General features: G+C 50.7%; 1 protein-coding gene across 6 annotated transcripts in view; it reads left to right on the plus strand.

Moving 5' to 3' along the window:
* The window catches only part of ACACB (acetyl-CoA carboxylase beta), a 107,592-nt gene that overhangs the window by 62,608 nt on the left and 20,150 nt on the right, over nucleotides 1-24,834 (plus strand). For all 6 annotated transcript variants that reach the window (XR_013551345.2, XM_078435685.2, XM_078435684.2 and 3 more), the window contains 15 exons: nucleotides 735-823; nucleotides 903-1,027; nucleotides 4,819-4,932; nucleotides 5,065-5,178; nucleotides 6,026-6,115; nucleotides 9,311-9,429; nucleotides 14,086-14,223; nucleotides 14,947-15,046; nucleotides 15,136-15,243; nucleotides 19,369-19,425; nucleotides 19,664-19,705; nucleotides 20,709-20,924; nucleotides 22,283-22,438; nucleotides 23,176-23,379; nucleotides 24,210-24,365. Coding sequence is in view for 5 of the 6 variants with exons in the window: in XM_078435685.2 (XP_078291811.1) it covers nucleotides 735-823; nucleotides 903-1,027; nucleotides 4,819-4,932; nucleotides 5,065-5,178; nucleotides 6,026-6,115; nucleotides 9,311-9,429; nucleotides 14,086-14,223; nucleotides 14,947-15,046; nucleotides 15,136-15,243; nucleotides 19,369-19,425; nucleotides 19,664-19,705; nucleotides 20,709-20,924; nucleotides 22,283-22,438; nucleotides 23,176-23,379; nucleotides 24,210-24,365 (1,828 nt within the window). In the remaining variant the exon portion in view is untranslated. The remainder of the gene's footprint in view (nucleotides 1-734; nucleotides 824-902; nucleotides 1,028-4,818; nucleotides 4,933-5,064; nucleotides 5,179-6,025; nucleotides 6,116-9,310; nucleotides 9,430-14,085; nucleotides 14,224-14,946; nucleotides 15,047-15,135; nucleotides 15,244-19,368; nucleotides 19,426-19,663; nucleotides 19,706-20,708; nucleotides 20,925-22,282; nucleotides 22,439-23,175; nucleotides 23,380-24,209; nucleotides 24,366-24,834) is intronic.

Genomic DNA, 24,834 nt, shown 5'->3' on the forward strand with positions numbered 1-24,834 from the left:
CTCAGTGTCGCATCTCTTAAGGGATTCTGTTCCCTATGTGCAGAAATGATTTATTTAGAAGAGAAAATGTTTTAGGGAACATCCAGGTTAAAATTTGGTTTTTAAAAGAGAAGTGAGGGGTGCCTGGATGTCTCATTTGGTTAAAGTGTCTAACCCTTGATCTCGGCTCAGGTCGTGATCTCATGGTTTGTGGGTTCGAGCCCTGTGTTGGGCTCTGTGCTAACAGTGCAGAGTCTGCTTGGGATTCTCTCTCTCTCCTCTCTCTCCCGCTTTCCTGCTCTCTTTCTCTCAAAAATAAACAGACATTTTAAAAAATAATAAAAGGGAAGTGAAATTTACATAAGGATCTATCGATCAATGTCTCTCAAGTTTCATTTACTTATTTTTCAAGCTGCCTTTATGCCTATGGTGGTCAGTCATTTTGGTTTTCAACTGTGCATGCAAGGCTGACCCTGTCTCTTCTCTCTGGGGATGGGCAGGTGCCATCCAAAGGCTCAGGCTCGGACTCTGGCTTGGGGTCAGAACTTGGGCAAGTCACTGCTGTCTTTGGCCTGCAGAGTCAGTGCGAATGAACCGACTCCCACGACCCTCCCCGGCTTGAGGATCGGGGAGTGCAGCCTCCAGATACTTTATTACCGTTTGCTCCTTTTGGAAGTCCTAAAAGCCCCGGCTGTAGACCCAGGCACTCTAGGAAGTAGGGCTGACGGCTCAAGCAGCCTCCCCTGCCTCCCCAGGTACCGCAGCGGGACCCGCGGCTACATGAAGGCAGTGGTGTTGGATCTCCTGAGAAGATATTTACGCGTGGAACACCATTTCCAACAAGGCAAGTGTCGCCGCCAGCGCTGGTGACAAGCCCACAGGGTGGGGGGGCCCTGAGCCTCACCCCTGTTGTCTCCCTCTAGCTCACTACGACAAGTGTGTGATCAACCTCAGGGAGCAGCTGAAGCCAAACATGTCCCAGGTGCTGGACTGCATCTTTTCCCACGCGCAGGTGGCCAAGAAGAACCAGCTGGTGATCATGTTGATCGTAAGCAGGACGGGGCACCCTGTACCCACAGCAGGAGTAGCTCGGGGTCCACAGACATTCTGGAAAGGGCCGGGGTAGAAATATTTTAGCTTTTGCTGGCCGTGCAGCCTCTGTCCCGACCTTGTGCAACGTCAAGGCCTGCAAATGGACACGGCTGTGTCCCAATAAGGCTTTGTTTATAAAACCAGGCAGCGCGGGTGGGATGCAGCCGCCCCTGGGTGCAATCGCGACTGACGCTCACGGAGCGCCTCCTATGTGCCGGGCACTCCTCACGTGCTTTTCAAAAACCGGCTCGTTGACCTGAGCAAGCCCGGAAGGTGCGTGCTGTGTTCACTCCCGCTCTGGCAGAGCACAAGGAGGTGAAGTCACTTTGCCAAGGGCACACAGCTGCTAAATGCAGAGCTGGGATTGGAACCCAGAGCCTGCCCCCCCCCCCCCCCCCACCGGAGTCATGAGTTATTAGGGGCTATTGGATTCTGAGTCTGGTAGGACTTTGGTTTTGCCTTCTTGGAGAAGCACGGAATTTCTTCGTTCTTATTTCTCTTCCTACCAGATGGTAATTAGCATCCTTTATAGTTCGCGATCTCTTCCCTTGATATGGTCTCTGACCCGACTCACTTGGAAGACGCAGGGTCAGCAGATACTAGGAGATCTGGACTTGGTTTTAGCAAGAAGGCGCCGACAGATTTTTTTTTTCTTTTTTGTAAAGATAGTAAATGTTTTGGTCTTAAGAACCATGCAGCCCGTGTTGCAACAGTTCAGTTCTGCTGTTGTAGCGTGAAAGAAGCCATGGTCAGTATATAAGTGAACGTATAAACTTTATTTGTGGGGCACCTGGGTAGCGCAGTCCATTAAGCGTCTGACTTTGGCTCAGGTCATGGTCTCACGGTCCGTGGGTTCGAGCCCCGCGTCGGGCTCTGTGCTGACAGCTCAGAGCCTGGAGCCTGTTTCGGATTCTGTGTCTCCCTCTCTCTATTTGCCCCTCCCCTGCTCACGCTCTCTCTCTCTCTCTCTCTCTCTCTCTCTCTCAAAAATAAATAAACATTAAAACAAATTTTTAAAAACCCACTTTATTTACAAAAATGGGCGGTGGGCCAAATTTGGGCCTGCAAGATGGATTCGGAAATACTGACATTTTTGTAAAGAATCATTTTGAAATCTCCTAGTGCGGCGTGAGGATCTCTTAATCCTAGCTGCACATGAGAACCTCCTGGGGTAGGTGTAGGGGGACTTTTAAAAAATACAGACACCCTGGCCTCACCCCTGGTCAGTTAAATCCGGCTTTCTGGGGTTGTGGCCCAGGCATCAGTACTTTCTGAAAGCTATCCCCGGTGCGAAACTTCCTCGTGGGCTGCGTATTATATAATATTATCAGTTTAATGTTTAATTTCTTGGATGTTTCAATGGTTCTTTCGTTAGCTAGGAGATCTGTTTTCTCAAGGAGGTACATTTTTTTTTTTTTTTTTAACGTTTATTTATTTTGCGGGGCGGAGGGCAGAGAGAGAGGGAGAGAGAGAATCCCAAGCAGGGTCTGCGTTATCGGGAGAGCCTGATGCAGGGCTCACACTCATGAACTGTGAGATCGTGACCTGAGCTGTCGTCCGATGCCCACCTGACTGAGCCACCCAGGCGCCCCACAAGGAGGTGTATTCTTACCGGGAGGGATCATGGGGTCTGTAACTGACTTTCAAAAACGAAAGCGTATGTGTGCACACACGTGTATGCATGCTGGAGAAAAAGCAGGTGTGGCCATACGGTCAAAGTTGAGCAGCCGGTGGAACTGGATCATCATTAGAGGGGTTTTCCATATACCGACCCTCATTTCTTGTGTAGTTTTGGCAATTCTTCCAAATTATGTTTGGAGGGAGAGCTTCCCAGCGTGCGGCCCATAAGTACAGGATTGGGAACTTAGGCCCGAAGGTCTGCCTGTCACATATTACTATCCCCTCGCCATTCGGAAGCCAGGGGTGAAAGCTCTGGATTATTCTGCTGTTTGCTACTCTCTGTGCACATACTGACTCTCTTCTGGGCGTGAAAGAGCTAAACATTATGGACATCAGAGGACAGTCTTGGCGGGGTGGCCCCCGGAGCAGAGAGCTAGGACACTTGCTCTCGGGGGCTTCTCAGTGAAGGCGGCTGTAGATGTGCCTGCTTGGTGGGGAGGATGTGTGAGATCCATTATTCTTTTGGCTCTCTTGGTTCTATTTATTGAAAATGTTTGCAAAGTTTCTACGTGATTTAGAGTTAATATTTTAGCACTGCACTGTATAAACTGTACAGAATGAAGGGAGGTATTTTATACTCCCTAGAGAAACCACCTAAAATATTTATTGAAAGTGGTGAGTTCTTTGCATTTGATGGTGCCTAGGACACTTTCTGAAAGGACTTGTTAACTGCATGATTACTTCGAAATGAAATTTTCTGAGTCTTTAAGGGGCCTTCATGTCTTTCTTTCTTTTTTTTTTTTTTTAAGGTTTATATTTTGAGAGAGAGAGAGAGAAAGAGCACACCAACAGGGGAGGGGCAGAAAGAGGGAAACAGGATCTGAAGCAGACTCCGCACTGACAGCAGGGAGCCCAACACGGGGCTCGATCTCACGAACCGCGAGATCATGACCTGAGCCAAAGTCTGACGCTCAACCAACCAGGGGGACTTGGTCGCTAAAACAGATCACTTACGGGGAGGGAGAGAAGGTTAAGAATAATCTCCTGTGCAGTTTCTTCAGCACGTGTGTTTGTGTCCAAGTGTGAAATGTTAATGCGTTAGAAACGTGCTGATCGTTCTGATCGTAGAAACAGAGCAGGCTCATTCTAATTAGGGAGATGCAGAGGCAGGTGTAGAAGAAAGGACCCATGGCCCCACCATCTGGTGACTTCTTGGAAAGCAGCCTGGGCTGCGGCAGGGGTGGGGGCGAGTTGCTGGGGCGTTGAGAGTCCCAGCAGTCAGTGATTTGCCTTCTGAGGGTGTTTAGGGAACATCCGCTCTGAGCCATTCCTAAGCCCTTCTTGTGTTTCGGGGGCATAAGGAGGAGATGTCCAGAGCAGGTGCATGCAACCCTGATCTCTAGAAAGCAGGTCCCTCATTCAGAAGCAGGAGGAGGGATGCACATGGAATGATCACCCCTCTACTTCTTCTGCAACTCAGATCCTCCTTCCTGCTGGAAGCTGCCCTTGACCCCTCCCTGCCCAGACCCTGAATGCTCCTTGTGGGGACTCGCAGAGGGCGGCTTACCACACCCTCACTAGAGCATCCCATGTGAACCTTACTTTTTGTTTGTACCGGGCTCCATTTCCCCTCGTCCCTCTTGTCTGCACCTGTGAACCCCTTAAGTCAGGCAGCAATGTAGAGAGGAAAGTGAAGCCTCGGGGACACAAGAGACCTGGCTTCAGATTGGCCCTGAGCCTCACTTTTCCCATCTGTAAAATGGGCATCGTAATGTAACTCCTCAGAGGGTTGGGAGAATCTGGGGAAATGAACATAAAGGGTCTAGTTGCTCGCCTGGGACACATTAAATGCCCGATAATGGCCGCCTATTAATGGTGCTGTCGGTAGAGACTTGGTTGTATTTTTCATGTTAGCAGGTGTGGAGGGCGTGTCAGGGGTGAATGGGGGGCACGTGGTGGACAGTGGTCAAGGGTATGATTATCAGGCTCTGCCGGGGATGTGCAGAGAGCTGAGCAGCTGTCTGGGTTGTTGGGGCGGCCGCACGCCCCAGCTGTGGGTGAGGGCTGGGCGTGTTTCCTTCCGGTGGAGAAAAGCCGTTTGGATTTCTGTTTTTGTGTCCCTCAAAGGATGAGCTCTGTGGCCCAGACCCTTCCCTGTCGGAAGAGCTGACCTCCATCCTCAACGAGCTCACTCAGCTGAGCAAAAGCGAGCATTGCAAAGTGGCCCTCAGAGCGAGACAGGTAGGGTCCTGGGGAGCGTCCTTCCCGCCACGCACATCCCTCACCCCGCACGGCCCCTCTGCCGCCATCCCACGTCCTGATCGCAGGGCCTGGCCCTTGGCTTACCCCGCCCTCTGTCCCCTCCCCCTGCAGATCCTGATCGCCTCCCACCTCCCGTCCTACGAGCTGAGGCACAACCAGGTGGAGTCCATTTTCCTGTCCGCCATCGACATGTATGGCCACCAGTTCTGTCCGGAAAACCTCAAGGTGAGGCCGCTTCCTCCCATCCACCTGCCACAGAGCTCACACTGTGGCCCAAGTCAGGCCTCGGGGAGGTGGGCTCCCCGTGCCCTCCGTGTGCGGGCACCTGCCTTCAGAGCACGGTTGCAGGTACCAGTGGTTCCGTCCAATGTGGCCAGGGCTGCCCGATGGGACCTCGGGGAGCCCGAGAGAGGTTCAGTCCTGCAGGATGGACAGAGAGTATCAGGCAGCAAGGCTCCCCCCCCCCCACCCCCCGAGGTGCAATTGTATTTTATTTGATTTTATCGAATTTTATTTATTTATTTATTTATTTATTTATTTATTTATTTATTCATAAATGTTTATTTACTTTTGAGAGAGAGGGGGAGGTGGCGAGGGGCAGAGAGAGAGAGGGAGAGAGAGAATCCCAAGCAGGGTCCATGCTATCAGCACAGAGCCCGACGCGGGGCTCGAACTCACGAGCCGCGAGATCATGACCCGAGCCAAAATCAAGAGGGAGATTCTTAACTGACGGAGCCATCCAGGCGTCCCCCGGGGTGCAGTTTTAAACACTCAGATGTGATGGAGCTTACTAGGAAACCAGGAACACTCACACGGCTGAGTTACGGCTTCATCTTTTGGGTTCCCCGAGCCCCCAACTTTGGATCATTTGCAGGCCTCCAGGTACCCCCTCCGCGTCTGGAACGGGGAGCCCCAGGTGTAATCCTCCCAGAACTGCTCTCACTTTCAGGTCCACGGGCCTGGAGCACGGACAGAAACCACCGCCGGCTTCCCCTCCCTGCTCCCACCCCTCCACTCATCTTGGTGAAAACTTGGTAACATTTGCCTCTTCTTCCCCCTTCCCATCCTGTAGAAATTAATACTGTCAGAGACGACCATATTCGACGTCCTGCCCACTTTCTTCTACCACGCTAACAAGGTCGTTTGCATGGCGTCCCTGGAGGTAAGTAGGAGGGAGGACCCAGTAACAGCACCCGTAGCCAACATGCCGGTCCTGACATCCACCACCCGCCTGCTGTGCGCCTGAGCCCGGGCCACGCGCCTCGCGAACGGGACCTTATCCTTCTCTCCACAGGGTAGGTACTGTTACCTGCCCATCTCACAGAGAAGGGCGTTGAGGCTCAGAGAGGTGGAGCGTCTGGCCCGAGGTCCCCCAGCTGGGGAGTGGCACGACCAGGGTCTCACGAGGTCTCTGACCAGGGCGCTTGCTGGTAACCCTCGTTTTCTCAGGTGCCGGTCCGGCCTCCTCCAGGCAGGGCACGTTGAAATGCTAACCACCAAGAGCCCAGGCGCCTCCTGCAGACTCTCTGATTCCCTGCGTCACATACCTTTGGAAGACTTGTCTGCTTGAGCCATAGGGCAGGAAGGAGCCTAGGTGACAATTTAAGGCGACCTCCCTGTCACCGGTCCTGATGGGGCAGACAAGGCAGTGGCCAGCAGCAAAACTCTCCGATCTTGGAGTCTTGGTCCCCTGTGGTCCCCACTCCCTCTTCTGCCACCTTTTAGACCCCATGGGTCACCCATCCTGGTGCTAGAACGTTGACTGGGTCTCCACGGAGACCGTTTGGGGCTTTTGCGTATGCGATGGCCCCAGACTCTCCTGGGCCTGCAGCCTTTACCTCCATCCTGGTTTCAGCTCAAAGAATCCTTCTCAGGTCTCCCTGTTTCCGGCAGTGAGACCATGTAGCTCTCTTAAGTGCCTCTCTTTCCCCCCCCCTTTCCAATTTTCACTTATGTTGAGACCCACTGTGTGCCAGCCTCTGGGGAAACAGCAGGGGAACAGCCCCGGTCTCTGCCCTAACGGAGCTTCTCTCTGGCTGGGGAGATACACACACACACACACACACACACACACACACACACACACTCTAAATACAACGGGCATGCTGAGAATCAGACAGCAGAGTCTAACCTCACGGGGAGGTTTGGCTCAGACTCGGATGAGAAAGTGATGTGAAAGCAGGCAGCTAAAGAGCAAGTCAGAATTGGTGGGAAGAAGCACAGAGGTTTCAGTCAGGGGGAGCAATCTGTGCAGAGTCCCGAGCTGTGTGACCTGTGGCCCGTTGCTTTCCTTTGCTGGACATTTAGGTTCTCCTGCTGTAGCGGGGGCAATAATACCTACCTCATGGGGTTATTGGAAGATAAATGAGTAAACACTTGCAGGAAGCACTTGGTACTCATTATCCAGTCACCTGTCCTATTTGGGGGGGGGGGGTGTCCTCTGTCAGGTGGAGAGCAGCACCCCACCTTTGCTTTTCGGTGCGCTAAATCCCATTTTTTTCTGTTTGAGAATTTTCCACAGCTCTTTGAGCATTCTTTCACTTTGTTCGGCGGGTTTATTGAACACGATCCCGCCTCTTCTCCCTGACTCAAGAGGCGCACCTTGAATATTACATTGTTACTTGGTCTCTTGAGATGTGGAGAGTTTTGGTCCTGCTAAAATGTGTGGGTGTCCCCCAGACCAGCCCCGGGTTCAATGATTCACTGGGAAGAACCACAGGGCTCAGCAGATAGGCGTGCTCATGGCTGTGAATTGTTACAGCGAAAGGACGCAAAGTACGATCAGCAAAGGGACACAGTGTGTGGGGGTGTGTGTGTGGGGGAAGCCAAGTGAAAGCTTCCAGTGGGTCCTGTGGGCGCTTTTTTTTTTTAATGTTTGTTTATTTTTGTGAGAGAGAAACAGAGCGTGAGCGGGGGAGGAGCAGAGAGAGAGGGAGACGCAGGATCCGAAGCAGGCTCCAGGCTCTGAGCTGTCAGCACAGAGCCCGACGCGGGACTCGAACCCACGAACCCACAGACTGTGAGATCATGACCTGAGCTGAAGTTGGATGCTCAACTGACTGAGCCACCCAGGCGCCCTTCCTATAGGCACTCTTAATTCCTCAAGCAATGACTTATGACATGTTTGAAATGAGGCTTGGAGACTCGGTGCCTGGGGGTTTTATTGGGGGTTGGTCCTAGCATGTAACTAAATTCCGAACTCCCAGAAAGAAAGCATACGTTCAACATAAAATCATCGTATAGCTTGGGTGCCATGAACCATTCTTATCAGGGAATAGTGGGAGCCCTCCCAGATCCAAGGTTCCTGATGCTGGCCAGGGGCCTTTCGAAGGATAGCAGTTAGGCCTGCTATGTTAACTCTTACTGCACACTTCTTATATTCCCTATTCAGTTAAAAAAACCTCCCACTGTCTAAACTCTAGAACTGTGCTATCCAATATGGCAGCCACTGGTGACATCTGGCCAACGAGCACTGGAAACCTAGCTTGTCTGAGTTGAGCTGTGCTCTAAGTATAAAGTGCACCCTGGATTCCAAAGACTTTGTGTGGAGAAAGAATTTCAAATATATCAATACTTTTGCTGCTGATTACCTATGGAAATGACATTACGTTAGGTATTGGGGATGAAATGAAGTCTATTATTAAACATTTTCACCTGCTGCCTTTTTTTTTTAACTGGCTACTGGAAAATTTGAAATTAAAATTGCACACGTGGCTGTGTTACATTTCTCCTGGATGGCGCACTCTAGAGTAGGAGTTGGAAGTGATAGCCTGTGGGCCACATGTGGCCCACTGCCTGATTTTATAAATAAAGGTTTATTGGAACACAGCCACGCCCATTCATTTACATATCATCCTTGGCTGCTTCCAGGCTGCGACAACAGAATTGAATAGTTGTGACAGAGACGATGTATCCTCCATCTGTCCCCCAAAGTCCAAAATATTTACTCCCTAAGCGTACCTGGGTGGCTCCGTCGGTTGAGCATCCGACTCTTAACTTCAGCTCGTGTCATGATCTCGAGGTTTGTGAGCTTGAGCCCCGCATTGGGCTCGGCGCTGAAGGCTTGGAGCTTGGTTGGGAATCTCTCTCTCTCTCTCTCTCTCTCTCTCTCTCTCTCTGTGCCCCGCTCGTCGTGCATGCACACTCTCTCTCAACATGAACAAAAATAGGTAAATAAAATACATATTTACTATTGAGCCCTTTGCAAAGAAGGTAACCTTGTAAAGAGTGAGCAGACTCTCTCTTTGCTACTTCGTAGGGATCATTTAGAGAGGGTTTCTGGTATCGCCCCAGCCCGAGTTTTCTCTGGTCTGGAGGGCCCTCTGCGAGAATGTCTTCTGTGCCTCTGCTCCGTTAGGTTTACGTGCGAAGGGGCTACATCGCCTATGAGTTAAACAGCTTGCAGCACCGGCAGCTCCCAGATGGCACCTGCGTGGTAGAATTCCAGTTCATGCTGCCCTCCTCCCACCCAAACCGGTATGGAGTGGGGCGCACGTGGGGGAGGGGTGGTGGGTGTTTCTTTTCTCCCTGGCCACCATAGTCCTGTCTCTGGAGGGACCCAGCGAGTATGTCTGGGGAGGGACCTCAGGAACGCCACTTCCCCACCGTGGGATCTCCCTACATCTCTGTTCTCTCATCTGCAAAAGGAGTTAATCCAATGCCTGCCTCATGCACCTGTACTTCCCAGTGTGGAAGCCACTACCCCTGTGTGGGCTCTTTAAATTAAATCGAGTGAGATTCAATGACAAATTCAGCTCCTCGGGCCTACCTGCTGCATTTAAAGTGCCCCATAGCCACATGTGGTTTGTGGCTGCCACGCGGGATATTGCAGTTCTAGAACATTCCATCACCGCAGAACGTTAGCTCCGGTGGCGCGCTCCTAGATCATTATGGGGAATAAGTGAGATAAGGCCCACATGGCTTTTAGGGGCGTGCCTGGCATGCAGAAAGCTGTTGGTGAGCATTAGTGATCCCTGTGATGGTTATCGCTATGCCATTGGTTGGGCACCGTGCACTTCCACACCCTGTTTCATTCAGCCCTCACCATCTGTTGGCCAAAACTGTGTTCCTATCTCCATTTAGGCCCTGGGGCCTCCCCTTGGTATATGCCCAGCTGTACGCAGGGTAGGGATTCGAGCCACCAGCCGGGGCTGGTGTTGCCCTGTCTGGATCCCCACAATGTGCTCAGTTGGGGACATTCTGGTGTGCCTCTGCTGTTCCCTCATCATGTCTTTTTTTAATCCACCTTATTTCAGGACCCAAAGTACCGTTCTGGTCAGGTAGAATGTGTCATCTTCTGCTAAAGCAATCACTCTCCCTACAGTGTGGAGAGTTCTCTTTCCCTCTTCCCTCGCCCCTCTGTGTCTGGTTCTCCTGGGGCTCCCCGCAGGCTTTGCTTGTGGCTAGGAGGACGGTCTCATCATGACTGGGGCGTTGAGTTAACCAGATCTTGGGTCCGTATGGGCAATAGCGTTCATGGTTTCTTTTTTTTTCCTCCCAAGTTTTTATTTAAATTCAAGTTATGCGTAGTTTAGTATTGGTTTCAGTGATTTCATCACTGACATACAATACCCAGTGCTCACCACGACAAGTGCCCTCCTTAATGCCCATCACCCATCTAGCCCAGCCCCCCGCCACCTCCCTCCATCAACCTTCAGTTCTGCTTTTATCTTATTTTTCCTTCCCTGCCCCATGTCCATCTGTTTGATTTCTTAAATTCCACGTATGAATGAAATCATATGGTATTTGTGTTCCTCTGACTGTCTTATTTCGCTTAGCATAATACCCTCTAACTCCATCCACAACGTTGCGAATGGCAAGATTTCATTCTTTTTCGTTTCTGGGTAATATTCCAGTGTGTGTGTATGTGGGGGGGGGGGCGGGGTATATTTGGATCTCTTGGGATTTCAAAATCTATGTTTTTCTTTCCATTGCCTTTAAGAATAAGGGTGTTGCTTTGGTTTTTTTTGAAAAACAATTTTTAAGTTTATTTTGAGAGAGAGAGCATGAGTTGGGTAGGAGCAGAGAGAGAGGGAGAGAGGGAGAGAGAGAGAGAGAGAGAGAGAGAGAGAGAGAGAGAGAGAGAATCCCAAGCAGGCTCTGTACTGTCAGCGCAGAGCCCAACGTGGGGCTCGAACTCACAAACTGTGAGATCATGACCTGAGTCGAAATCATGAGTCTGATGCTTAACTGACTGAGCCACCCAGATGCCCCAGGTGTTGCTCTGTTATGGGCAAAGGAAAGAAGTGCTTCTCCATGAGGCACCTTCTTTCATATTTATCATTTATTTTTACCCTTCCTATTTCCAAAAAAAAAAAAAAAAAAAAAATGGGGGGAGATGATGGTATTTTCCCCGACTGAGAGAAAAGGGGATAAAGTGCTTGTGGCCCTGGCATCGTTTCGGGGACAGTGGGAGGCATGGTGAAAGGGCTTTGGAAACTCTGTGCCCGTGAGGAGGCATTCTGTTCTTTGCCTTAAGAGTCCCACCCAGTTAGGAAAGGAGGGCTGCTTTCCTAAAGCCTGTGGATCAGTCGCACCTTGTTCCTTAGGAGGAACCGACATATAAATCTGGGTTATTCGTTGTGACCACCAGTGTGGTCACGGGATCCTATTTTTTTTTTTTTTAACGTTTATTCTTTAGAGAGACAGAGCATGGGTGGGGGAGGAACAGAGAGAGAGGGAGACTCAGAATCTGAAGCAGGCTCCAGGCTCCGAGCTGTCAGCACAGAGCCCGACGCGGGGCTTGAACCCACAAACCGCGAGATCATGACCTGAGCCGAAGTTGGAGGCTTAACCGACTGAGCCACCCAGGCGCCCCATACAGGCTCCTGTTTTGACCCGCACAGACACTGAGGTCCCTGGAGGGGATTCCCTGACCCTCTCAGCTCCTTGTTGTGGCTGTTGGCTGGGAGCACAGGAAGCTTGCTCTGGGCTGGTGGCTTCAGGGCACACTCTGCCTGCTTTCCCCCCCTCCCCGTCCCCACCAAGCCCTGCTTCTCAGGGCCTTCGGGAAGGGCTGCGATGACTGAAGTCCCACCTCCAGGAGGACCCGGCTGGAGAGCCAGGCGCATTGTTCTTTGGGTCAGGGGACCAGTGCAGGGAGGTCAGAGGCCAGCGGACCTTCACGCGGGGTGCATCCAGGACTGAGGGCCAGGGCCACGGTGGGGGGGCGGGGTGGGGGGGCTGTGAGCACAGCTGGGAGGCAGGAGCTGGAGAGAGTGGCTGTGCCTGCGGGCTGCTGGTCGACCCCCAGGAAAATGGCCCAGCCGGCCCACATCTTTCCTTTTTTTTCTCCCCCAAGAGAAGTAGGACATCTAGACTTAAGAAAAAAAAAAAAAAAATTAAATCCTTCAACTTTTCGCTCTGAACAGGTAAGCGATGTGTAGGAATCTATTAAAAATGCTGCAGGGACTGGGGCGCCTGGGTGGCTCAGTCACTTAAGCGTCCGACTCTTGCTTTCGGCTCAGGTCATGGGATCTCCAGGCTCGTGAATTTGAAACGCGTGTCAGGCTCTGTCCTGATTCTCTCTCTCCCTCTCTCTGCCCCTCCCCTGCTCTTTCTCTCTCAAAATAAATAAATAAACTTAAACAAAAAATTAAAAATGCTGCAGGGACCCAAGTCACCTGCGGGCTGAATTCAGCCCATGCTTCTATGCCGGTTTGCTTCTCTGTATTTAGCTGTCCAAGAGCAGGGAGCCTGGGGGAGGGGGTGGGGAGTGATTTCAGGGGTACCCAACAGGAAGGCACAGAGGCCCTGTCCCACCTGGGTCCAGCGTCTCCAGGAGCACCCCAGACTTGACAGGTGGCTGGGAAGATTTATAGGGCTCCGTATAGGTCATGCTCACGGCTGTGACTTGTCGCAGTGAAAGTCCGCGAAGTGGGGCACCGTCACCAAAAGGAAGAGGGTCACAGGGGTGAAGTCCCCAGGACGCCTGGTGCAGGAGTCCTCCCCAAGGGAGCCCCATAGGATGCGCTCTGTTCCCCCAGCAACGTGTTGTGATGGCCTGTGTGCAGTGCGGTCCGGCAGCTGGTTAGAGACCCAGCGCCCAGGGTTTCCGCTGGGGGCTGGTCGTGTAGACACCCTCTGCCGAACACGGGGATTTCTGCTGAAATCCCCGACTCCAGAAGGAAGGCAGGTGTTCTGCATAAACCACACGGCACAAACATTTGGAGCACAGCGAGCCTCTTGTATGATTCAGGGAATGGTGGGAACCCTCCCCAAGTTCCCAGACACCAGCCAAGGGCCAGTCTTGCAAGGAGGTCTCCTTTTCAGGAGAGCAGGCCTCTTTTCAGCACCTCCTCTGGTAACCCCTTCTTCACTTGATTCCAGGGCTCCAGGGGATCTGTCTGTGTTTGTTGCTGGTGAGCTGCCAGTCCTGGGGGCAGTGGCCAGCTAAGCTCTCACGGGCAGCTGGCCTCGGGGCCGGTTTTGGTTCCGGACCCCTGTCCCAAGAGCAGGTTTGATGGAGAGGGAGGGACTGGGAGAGCGGAAGCCTGGCGTGTCTCTCTAGAACCAAGCCTGCCCTTTCACCAGCCGCCTAGGGCTGGGCTGTCCAGGAGAAGTTGGCACTAAGAGTGTTCATGCTCTGTGGCTGAGTTCACCGTTCTGGATTTCCCTGGGACCACGGGGAGGCTGGACTTGTCTGCACACATGCATGTCTGCATCATTCATTCATTCATTCATTCATTCCCTCCCTCGCTCGTTGAGCTTAGTCTGTACCAGGTCCTGAGCAATCAGAGAAGACTTCTCAGCCCCATGCCTGGGTGGTTCAGTCGGTTGAGCTTCCAACTTCAGCTCAGGTCATGATCTCATGGTTCGTGAGTTCGAGCCCCACGTCGGGCTCTGTGCCGACAGCTCAGGGCCTGGAGCCTGCTTCGGATTCTGTGTCTCCCTCTCTCTGCCCCTCCCCCACTCACAGTCTGTCTCTCTCTCTCTCTCAAAAATAAATAAACATAAAAAACAAGGACTCCTCAGCCCCAGACCCCAGTCCCTTCCACGTGCAATTTTAGGCCCCACTGTGGGAGGGCTTTAATGCTAGTCTGGCTCATCGAAGCTTCCAGGGCAGGAGCAGTTAACTCTTGGGGCCAGGTCTTCAAGCAGCTGCATCAGTCCCCTCCTCTGGTCCCCCTGCAGGATGGCCGTGCCCATCAGTGTCACCAACCCCGACCTGCTGAGGCACAGCACCGAGCTCTTCATGGACAGCGGCTTTGCCCCACTGTGTCAGCGGATGGGGGCCATGGTTGCCTTCAGGAGATTTGAGGACTTCACAAGGTACCCAGAGTGGCCCAGTCTCCCAGACACGTTGAGCAGAGGGGCCAGGCAAGCTTCTCCTGGTCCCCACCTGTTCGTTTGTGTGGCCTGCCCATATTTAAATTCTGGCCATGTGTTTCCACGCCGTGAGACTCTGAGCAAATTATTTAACCTCCCTGTGCCTTAGTTTTCTCATCTTTATCATGGGGATAAGAGAAGGATCTACTTCATGGGATCACCAGGAAAATGAAATGAGATGGAGTATATTAAATATCGTATTTAAAGTGTAGCTAAGGGATAGGTGGGATTCTCAGTGAACATCAGCGATCAGTCCTATTAGCATTGCCTACTTTCCACCCGTTCCCGTGTGCTGTGCCTCGTGCTTGGGTTATCTTGCTGTAACTCCTCAATGGCCTTAGTTGATTCGGTGAAGTGAGGTATGAGGGTCTCCCGGCCAGTGACGGGGAACCCAACTGATGCCCCAGAGCACTGGACACCCTTTCTTTTATTCACGATCTCAGATCACATAGGTCCCTTCTTCCCTTTGGGGAAATACCCCATCAGTGGTGTCTTGGGCCTGGTCAGGAACCCAGTGAGCCCTGGGCGGAGTTGGATGAGCTCCTAGAGCCGTCGGTGGGAAAGGGGAAGGACCCAGTCCTTCCATCTGGCCAGAGTGAAATCTTGACCTATGACCTTAAGGAGCCGGCAGCCCCTCAGCCCTACCTCTCCACCCCACACCCCCAGAAACTTCGACGAAGTCATCTCCTGCTTTGCCAACGTGCCCAGGGAAATCCCCCTCTTCAGGAAGGCCTGCGCTCCCTTGTACTCTGAAGAAGAGAACAAGGTAAGTCTCCTGAGCAGGGAGCCTGTCCAGGAGGGGGCAGCCTGGGACCCCTGAGGCCTCCTGCCCCCTGCCCTTGTTTTCTCCCCCAGAGCCTCAGAGAGGAGCCAATCCACATCCTGAATGTGGCCATCCAGTACGCGGACCACCTGGAAGATGAGGAGCTGGTGCCGATTTTCCGGACGTTCGTACAGTCCAAGGTACGCCGGCCGTGCCTCTGGTCCCAAGTCACTGAGACAGGAAGGAAGGGCTGCCGTGGCAAGGCAGCCCATGGGCCCGAGTCCTGATGTGCACTTCAGAGCCACAGACCCGGCTTCCCATCCTAGCTCTGCTACTCCTGGGAGCCCGTAACCTTGGGCAGAAGTAGCCGAACGTGGTAGCGTCTTGGCTTCTCCCCCAGTAACGCGGGGGCAGAGTTTCTCCCTCCCCGGGTGTCGGAACGACCTAAAGGCGAAGTATGTGCAGTGGACGTTTGAACAACATGGGTTGAACTGCGCGGGTACGCTCATTCGCAGATCTTTTCCTACACGGATTAGGGCTATGAATGTATTTTTCTCTTCCCTGTGATTTTCTTAACAACGCTTCTTCTCGTTGGCTTACTTTATCGTAAGAGTATAGCATATAACGCATATAACATGCAGAATACGTGTTAACTGACTGTTGATGTTCTAGGTAAGGCTTCGGGTCAACAGTAGACTGTTAATAATTAAGTTCTCGGGGAGTCGAAAGTTGTACGTGGATTATCGACTGTGCAGGGGTCGGTGCCCCTAACCCCCACGTCGTTCAAGGGTTACCTGTACACTCCTTAGCCCGCGCAATGATGAAATGAGCCAGTGTATATATGCCACTTCACAGAGGCATTCGATAAATAGTTTGGGGTTTAGGGGGGGAATGCTTTTTGTCGAAATAACCCAGAAAACTCAAATCTTTAAATAGTCACTTAGGCTGACCGCCATCTATGCAAAGAACTTGCTTTTATAACCGTGTGGCAGTTGTGAGCATGTTTTCTCACCCAGGCAGTAGGGACAGCTGTTATATATGCTCAGAGACCTCAGCTGCGAACAGATGTGGAGCAGCTTGGCAAGCGTAGGTGGTAGAAACAGTGGGAAGGCACTGTGTGACCTCGGGCAGGTCACTTTACCTCTCTGTTCCTTAGTTTCCCCATCTGTAAAATGGGATGCTGAGATTTCTGAACTCCTAAATTAATCCCAGGCACACTGCCCGGCTGTTAGTTCTGAGTTGGTCCCAACTTCCAGACCACTTGGAAATTTTTAGTTGTTGGTTTTTAGTCTATTTACCTGTACATTTGTTGTGTTCTCCATAGTATCCGAGTGGGAGGGACACTTTTTACCTCCTCTGACTTGGTGTCCCTCAGGGGACCTGGGGCTTCCTAGGCAGAAGATGGGGATGAATGGTGCTGAGTCCCAGATAACGCCATGGAAGCTTAGGGACGTTATTGTCAGTGATTTACTTAGTCTTTACTTGATTAATCAACAAATGTAGGGGGCGCCTGGGTGGCTCAGTCAGCTAGGCGTCCAACTCTTGGTTTCGGCTCAGGTCATATCTCACGGTTTTAGGAGTTTGAGACTCGTGTCCATCTCTGTGCTGGCAACGCAGAGCTTGCTTGGGGTTGTCTCTCTCCCTCCCTCTCTTTCTGCCTCTCCTCCAATTGTGCTATCTCTGTCTCTCTCAAATAAATAAATAAAATAAAATAAATGTAATGACGTTCATTGTACAAAATGTTTAAGGTGCGGACAAATCTGAAAAGTAGGTTTTATTTATTTATTTTTCGACTGTTCAATTTTTTCGAAATTTATTACTTTTTTTAATTTTTGAGAGAGACAGAGGGCAAGTGGGGAAGGGGCGGAGGGTGAGGGAGACACCGAATCTGAAGCAGGCTCCAGACCCTGAGCCGTCGGCACAGAGCCCGACACAGGGCTCAAACTCACGGACAGTGAGATCATGACCTGAGCTGAAGTCGGATGCTTAACAGGCTGAGCCACCCAGGCGCCCCTGAAAAGCAGGTTTTAAAATGAAACCCACAGCCCTACAGTCCAGCCCCGGGTTGAAGATATTGACGTGTTTCCCTTTGGCTGGTTTCTTCTTGACATAGCTGATGTTCTTACTCAAGTTACACGTGGCGTCCCATGGCGTTGATAAGGCAACATTTGGGCAGTTGCGGTTAGCCCTACCCTATAACCAGATCAAATGATGCTCATGATAATTGGTGTTTCTTGCCTGGAGAGGGCAGAGTGGAGGGAAAAGTATGGGCAGTGAGTGATATATGTATGTCTATACGTAACATACCAAAGAGAGGAGGGCTACAATATATACCTGGGGGAAAGGAAGGACTTTTAATGTCCTTCCAATATATTGCTAGAGTATTTAAATTTTTTTTTACCTTAAGCAGAGACCTACATACATATTCTCACATACAGACATTAATATACATATACATTCCCACACACGCACTGATGCACATCCTTAGTTGAGAACTAATGATTCATGCTCCCCCTAACCAGGTTAGTTTTGCTGCATTCACATCCTCTTTGTTTTGTGGTTTATCTTGTTCTCTTTGCAACCAACGTTCCATGAAGTATTCTTTTTTTTAAAAGTTTATTTATTTTGAGAGAGAGCACGAGCAGGGGAGGAGCAGAGAGAGAGAGAATCCCAAGCAGGTTCTGCACTGTCAGTGTGGAGCCTGATTTGGGGCTCAAACCCGTGAACTGTGAGATCGTGACCTGGGCTGAAACCAAAAGTTGGACGCTTAACCAACTGAACCACCCAGGCACCCCCCATTAAGTATTCTTTTGTGTTTGTCTAGTTACGTCTTTCTGAAATGCGCTAAGACAACTCATCTCCCCTGATAAGTTTCTTTACCGTATGGACAAGTTAAGCAAGAACTGTATTTCCTTGTCTTTTGGGTTTTTTCTTTCCCCTTATATAATACTGTATGTAATAATATTTCATAAATGTACAACCTGGTGAATTTTCATAGTGAATTCCTAAGTATAACCAGCATTCAGATAGAAAAAATGAATGTTCCCAGCTTCTCTTGCCAGAGATAACCGACCACTAGCCTGAGTTTTAACAGTGTGGATTAGTTTCATCTATTTTGGAATTTTGTGTAAATGCAGTCATACTGCATATACAAAAAGTATACTTTTTTTGTTTCTTAACTTACCTTTTTTTCTTTAAAGTTTTTATTTTTAAGTAATCTTTATATCCAATGTGGGGCTAGAACTCACAACTCCAAGATCATGAGTCACGTGCTCTTCTGACTGAGCCAGCAGCCAGGCACCCCAACTTGTCTTTCTTTTTAATATAACAGTGACCTCCCTCCTCAATTTTATTAAAGATTTCATAAAAAAAAAGATTTCATGATATGTTAAAGAATTGTATGTCTATATATATATATATATATATATATATATACATATATATATATATTTTAATATAGCAGCTTTATTAAATATAATTCACATACTACATTATTCCTCCATCGAATATGTACAATTCAGCGCTTTTTGGAATGTTAGTACAGTTGTGTAACCATCATTATATTTTATTCTATCTATTTATTTATTATTAAAAAAATTTTTTTTAGCGTTTATTCATTTTGAGAGGCGGAGAGAGACAGAGCACGAATGGGGGAGTGGCAGAGAGAGAGGGAGACACAGAATCCAAAGCAGGCTCCAGGCTCTGAGCTGTCAGCACAGAGCCTGATGTGGGGCCCGAACCCATGGCCCATGAGATCATGACCTAAGCTGAAGTCAGATACTTAACTGACTTGAGCCACCCAGGCGCCCCATTATTTACTTTTTTTAAATGTTTATTTATTTTGAGAGAGAGAGGGAGAGAGGCGGGACAGAGAGAGAGGGAGAGAGAGAATCTTAAGCTGGTTCCATGACCGGTATGGAGCCTGATATGGGGCTTGATCCTGTGACTGTGAGATCACAACCTGAGCTGATATCAAGAGTCAGACTCTTAACTGACTGAGCCATCCAGGCACCCCTAAATATATTTTAGAACATTTTCACCATCACCACCTACCAAAAAAACTTATTAGCAATCATTCCCCATTTTCCCTCAACCAAACACCCTCCCCATCCTAGGCAACCATTAATCTACTTTCTGTCTCTATGTGTCTGCCCATTTCTGGATGTTTCATATAAATGGAATCATGCAATGTGAGGTCTTTTGTGACTGGTGTCTTTGACTCAGTATCATGTTGTCAAGGTTCATCCATGTGGGAACTTGTATCAGTACTTCATTTCTTTTTGTGGCTAAATACTATTCCATTACATATTTGGTTTTTAATGCAGAAAAACATCCTTGTGGAATATGGACTCCGAAGAATCACATTCCTGATTGCTCAAGAGGTCAGTGTGATTCTCAGTGCATCTGTGTGAGTCTTTAACATTCCTTAAGACTCGGTGCTGTTGATTTGATGTTTACTTAGTAGATGGGGGTTGAAGAGAGCAATCACTAGAAAAGAGAAGGTTTTCAAAGGATTCATTCTGGAAACAGATGGGGTTATGGCTTTAAAAAAATCACAAAACAAGTATTTGTATGAGTCTTACTTGATTTCATTGTCTCGTCTATGGATTTCTTTTGCAGAAAGAATTTCCGAAGTTTTTCACATTCAGAGCAAGAGATGAGGTATGATGTAAAGAAAGCAGTGATACTGTTCTTGCCTCCCTGGCATCTTTGATATTCGGGAAGAGTATAGTCCCCAGTCCTTGAGGTAACCTCCGTTTTTAAGAACGGACATGTAACTTTTGTGTAAACTCCAGCCTTCCTCTGGGATTGTGTTTCTCTGTGGAGCTGAGATCCCATGCTTCCTGCCCTTTCAGCCTTCACTCTGGTTTCTCCCTCATCTGGATCACTTTTGTCCTCAGATGGCTCTCCCAACCTCTTTTTCTTACGTTCTTGCAGACCGGCTGCCTGTTTTTATAAACGGAGTTTGACTGGAACACAGCCACACCCATCTGATCTCCTGTTTTCTGCTGTGGCTTTCTTGCGCCAGTGGCAGAGATCACGTGGCTCTGATCGAGTGTGTGGCCCACCAGCCTCATATATTCCCTCTCTGGCCCTTTAAGAAAGGCTTTTGCTCATCCCTGTTCTAGAACAGGCAGGCTTATTCCCATCACAAACTCCGGACTCCATCCTGTTCGGCGTGTTGTGGTTTAATTTATCCAAAGCCTTCCATTTCTGCGTAAGACCCATCCTTTCTTTCGGGTCTTCATCTTCTCCTCTAGTTCGGTCTCCAGCACTGTCTGTCGCTTCCTTTCGGGGACCGGTTTCCACAGAGAAACCAGCCTTTAGTGACTTCCTGAGAGGTACCCTGTGCTGTGACAGAGAAGAGGCCGTGCTGGCAGGCGCTGGGGACCGGGCAGGCCCACCTGGGAGCTGAGAGGCTCGTGCCGGTGCTCAGGTCTTACAGTGCTCGTGGCTCTTGTCTGGACCTTCCCAAACCCCGAGTCTCTTGAGCCCTAGAGCTGCCCACGGGTGACACCGTGAAGGCTACATCCCCTGGGTGCTAAACTGACCAACACCAGGGGTCTGCAGGACAGGGCGCCCAGCCTGCAGGCGTGCGGCCCCAGTGTCAAATTGAGTGTTTGTCTGTGTGTCTGTCCGTCTCCGCTCTCTGGCCGGCCCGCAGTTTGCAGAAGATCGCATTTACCGTCACCTGGAACCCGCCCTGGCCTTCCAGCTGGAGCTCAGCCGGATGCGCAGCTTCGATCTGACCGCCGTGCCCTGCGCCAACCACAAGATGCACCTGTACCTGGGCGCCGCCAAAGTGAAAGAAGGCGCGGAGGTGACAGACCACAGATTCTTCATCCGCGCCATCATCAGGCACTCGGACCTCATTACGAAGGTAAAGCGTCGTGGAGTGTTTCTTTCTCCCCCTGAACCTGTCCCTCGTGCGCTGGCCTTCCCTTCGCTCTGTCCGCGTGAAGGGAATTGAGCAGGTAGCAGAGTCCTGGCGTACTCAGGGAGTTGCTTGTGTGTGCCTACTGAGTGCGTGATCATTTTCCAACACAGCCAGAAAAGTCACCTGTGATTCTCTTGCGAGCTTTTCAGATCACACTGGAAAGTATGGTTTTTGATTAACAATTTTTTTTCATGTTTATTTTTGAGAGAAAGTATGAGAGCGTGGGAGCGTGAGCAGGGGAGGGGCAGAGAGAGAGGGAGACACAGAATCCGAAGCAGGCTCCAGGCTCCGAGCTGTCAGCACAGAGCCCGACGCGGGACTCGAACTCAAGGAACTTTGAGATCATGACCTGAGTTGCAGGTGTAGTGTTGTGGGCGGGGGCTCCCAGTGGACCAACCGTTTGAATACTGTTGCTCTTTTACTGGTCAGGGCCTCGTAGACCTCATCTCCCGTGTTGATGAAGATAGTATGCCTCATGCTCTGTCTTTGCCTGGATGTACCGTGTGTGTGGTTGTATTTTGTTTTGTTTTTTCCTAATCCTCTATTGATCGATGTGAAGATAATGTCAGTTTTTTGCTGCCTCAGTCAACTAGCTACCTCCAGGGGTCTTATTATTTTCAGGTACAGTAAGGCTGATAGATCAGGAAGCAGTTACCACTGAAAAGATTGTCACTCTCAGATCCCAAGAGTGGGGGCACACCTTACACAGGGAGCCACATGGGGAAGCACCAGGGGCGGCCGAGAGGCCGGGGAGGAGGGGGAAACGTGGATAAGAACCTTTGTGGTGGTTTCTGCAGGAAGGATCAGGTGCGGCAGGGTAGGCCGGCTTGGGTTTGGCTTGTTTGAATAATCTCAGTAGGTTCTGGAACTGAGGGGCTGTCTCTAGTTGTCCAGCACCTGGGCCTGGGGTGATTAGGGCAGGTGGACGGTGACTTGGAACGCGAGAGCCCCGAAGAGGAGGTGTGTGCTCTGAAAACTGGTTGGTTTGCATTTGCAAAGTGCACTCACTTTGGGGTGAGTCGTTGACTGTCTCTCGGAATCGGTAACCCTGGAAGCGGCGGTCCCTCCGGGGTCAGGGAGGCCCCCAGTGGTCAGAGCATCACACTACAGAAGATAGAAGGCAGGGTCAGGACGCTGGACAGCCTTTGACGTGCCTTCACCTTCAGAGGCAGGGCTCGGCGTATACTCGCTGGGCATACTTTTCGGGGGAGGGGAAATGTTTCCTCTCTCCTTGTGTGTCTGAGGCCCCGTTTCCAGCCCTGCGCCCCTTGCCTTAGCGTCTGTCCCTCCCGCTTTGGCAGGAAGCCTCCTTTGAGTACCTGCAGAACGAGGGTGAGCGTCTGCTCCTGGAAGCCATGGATGAGCTGGAGGTGGCGTTCAACAACACCAGTGTGCGCACTGACTGCAACCACATCTTCCTGAACTTCGTGCCCACCGTCATCATGGACCCCTTCAAGGTCTCGCCTCTGGGGAGGCTCTGGGTTCAACTTTCCCTGGGCCTGTGGCTGCAGGTGGACAACCTCCTGTCCATGAAGTTCCAGAGCCATGTTTTTGCCACCCCCTTAGGGTTATCCCTGTTATGATGTTCACCCTTTCCCGGGCAGCATGCTTCACTCTTGGGATGACGCGAATGCCCCAAATTTCGTCCCTGGTTCCTGGCTCCTTGGGCTCTTGGGGACCGTGTATAGGAGGGAAGGGGATAGAGACCCGTTCTCCCGTGGCTGGTTCTTCATGAACAGGCAGGGTTGGTGCTGGTGATTCTGGGTGAAAGAAGTCCTGGGACATCAGCATGGCATCTGTGGGGTGCAGAGGGCCCGTGCTGATGCCCCGTCTCCATCAACCCACATAGTTCCCAGGAAAAGAAAATGCAAAGGCTCGAGCTACACGGTGCAGATAAAGATTGATATAATGTGGGCACACTAGCTCTGTTACTTCCCTGTCTCAGTCTCCTCATCTGTCAGTGGGGCATAAAAATGCCGCCCTCTCGGAGTAATTATGAGATGAAATGAGATCATGATCTTCATATACTTAGCACGTGGCTATTTCTGGGTCCGTACTGTGTCACAGGTGTTTTGCCTTCAGTGTCCCTCATCATTCCGTTGTTATCACAACTATTTATAAATAGCTAGACCTGTGTATTACCAGTGTGCCTGGATTGGGGCCTGAGGGTGGAATTGCTGTGATTTGGCGGCAGATCGAGGAGTCCGTGCGTTCCATGGTTATGCGCTACGGCAGCCGGCTGTGGAAACTCCGCGTGCTGCAGGCCGAGGTCAAGATCAACATCCGCCAGACCACCGCCGGCAGTGCTGTTCCCATCCGCCTGTTCATCACCAACGAATCGGGCTACTACCTGGACATCAGCCTCTACAAAGAAGTCACCGACCCCAGATCTGGAAACGTAAGGCTGGGCGGGCCCGCAGAGCCCCACCTCAAAGTGCAGTCGGGGTCCGTCCGCTCGAGAGAGCAAGACACAGACTGAAATGATGTTTGGTGGCCATCTGCTGGATGGGGGTGGCTGCTTTGAGTTTACGGTAGACGTGTCAGCTTCTGAATGCCAGTTCATTCCTCTGCGAAGGAGAATCAATCCAAAGTTTGATCCGTTCGAGGACTGATATTTGGGATAAGATGCGGAGGGCCGTGGGTCACCGTCGTGCAGCTCCCATAAGGCTGGCTCACTTAGGGAAATGGGTATTTTCCCCAGCCGTGTTTTAGAACAGATCTTTGTAAACCAAATCAAATATCCCATTGACTTCCATTACATCTATCACTTTTTAAGCGATTAAAGAGTGTCAGGAGGTTGGAAAAATAGTAGAGGGGAAACCATTACTGCAGAGAGTTCCTAAGCACCCTTGACCCGACCTCCCCCAATGATAGCAACGTAAACAATGGGACCTTGTCATGACAGGCAGTTGACGTTGGTACAGTGCTAATAACACAAATGCGGACTCTATTCAGATTTCACCAGTTTTTGCGTGTGTGTAAAGCCCTATGATAGTTACATTTTTGGAGCTACGCTCCCATACCTGTCACTGTCCCTTCTCGTGCTGGTTGCCCACAGTGGCAGAGAAAAGAAGATTACCTCTCTGGGGCGTGCGCTTTGTCATGTGATGTGATGTCCTTTGCTTCTTTCCGCCGCCTTTTCGTTGAGGAGGATGGGAGTGAATTGGACGGGAGCGTGGCTCTCTGGGAGTCCCCTCCTTCACTCTGTTTCTCTTTCTGTCTTCCCAGATCATGTTTCACTCCTTTGGCAACAAGCAGGGCCCCCAGCACGGGATGCTGATCAACACTCCCTACGTCACCAAGGATCTGCTTCAGGCCAAGCGATTCCAGGCCCAGTCCCTGGGCACCACCTACGTGTACGACTTCCCGGAGATGTTCAGGCAGGCAAGTCCTGTGGCTTTCCTGGGGCACCACCCCGGGTCCCCCCAGGGATTCCACCCGCCCCACACCCCTCCCCGTCCTTAGTTACTCTCCTGAAGACCCCAGCCTAAAGAACTCCGTATTGGGAATGCCTTCCTAGCGTCTTGTCTAAAATGAACCTACTTTCCTCCGCATGTTAGAAAGTCACGTAATCCAGAAGCTTAGGAAAATAAAGGAGCGTGGAAAAAAAGAAAAAAGTGACTCATGGTTCCGTGTCCTAAAGACACATTGCTTAATAATTTCGGTGTGTTTCCTCCTGGCCTTTTGAAAGCTTGTTTAATTAGAGCTCATTTGTGAAGGTCTGTGCCTGCCACATTCCAGGCACCATGCTATGGGCAGGTCGACCCTGAGGAAGAGGGTGGGGTCACTCACTAGCTTTAAGGAACTTTTAGTCTACTTTTTAAAAACAGTGTCTTGTTGTGTTTTCCTGGTG

This window comes from Panthera onca, chromosome D3 (assembly GCF_046562875.1).
Source record: "Panthera onca isolate mPanOnc1 chromosome D3, mPanOnc1 haplotype 2, whole genome shotgun sequence".
NCBI lineage: Eukaryota > Metazoa > Chordata > Mammalia > Carnivora > Felidae > Panthera > Panthera onca.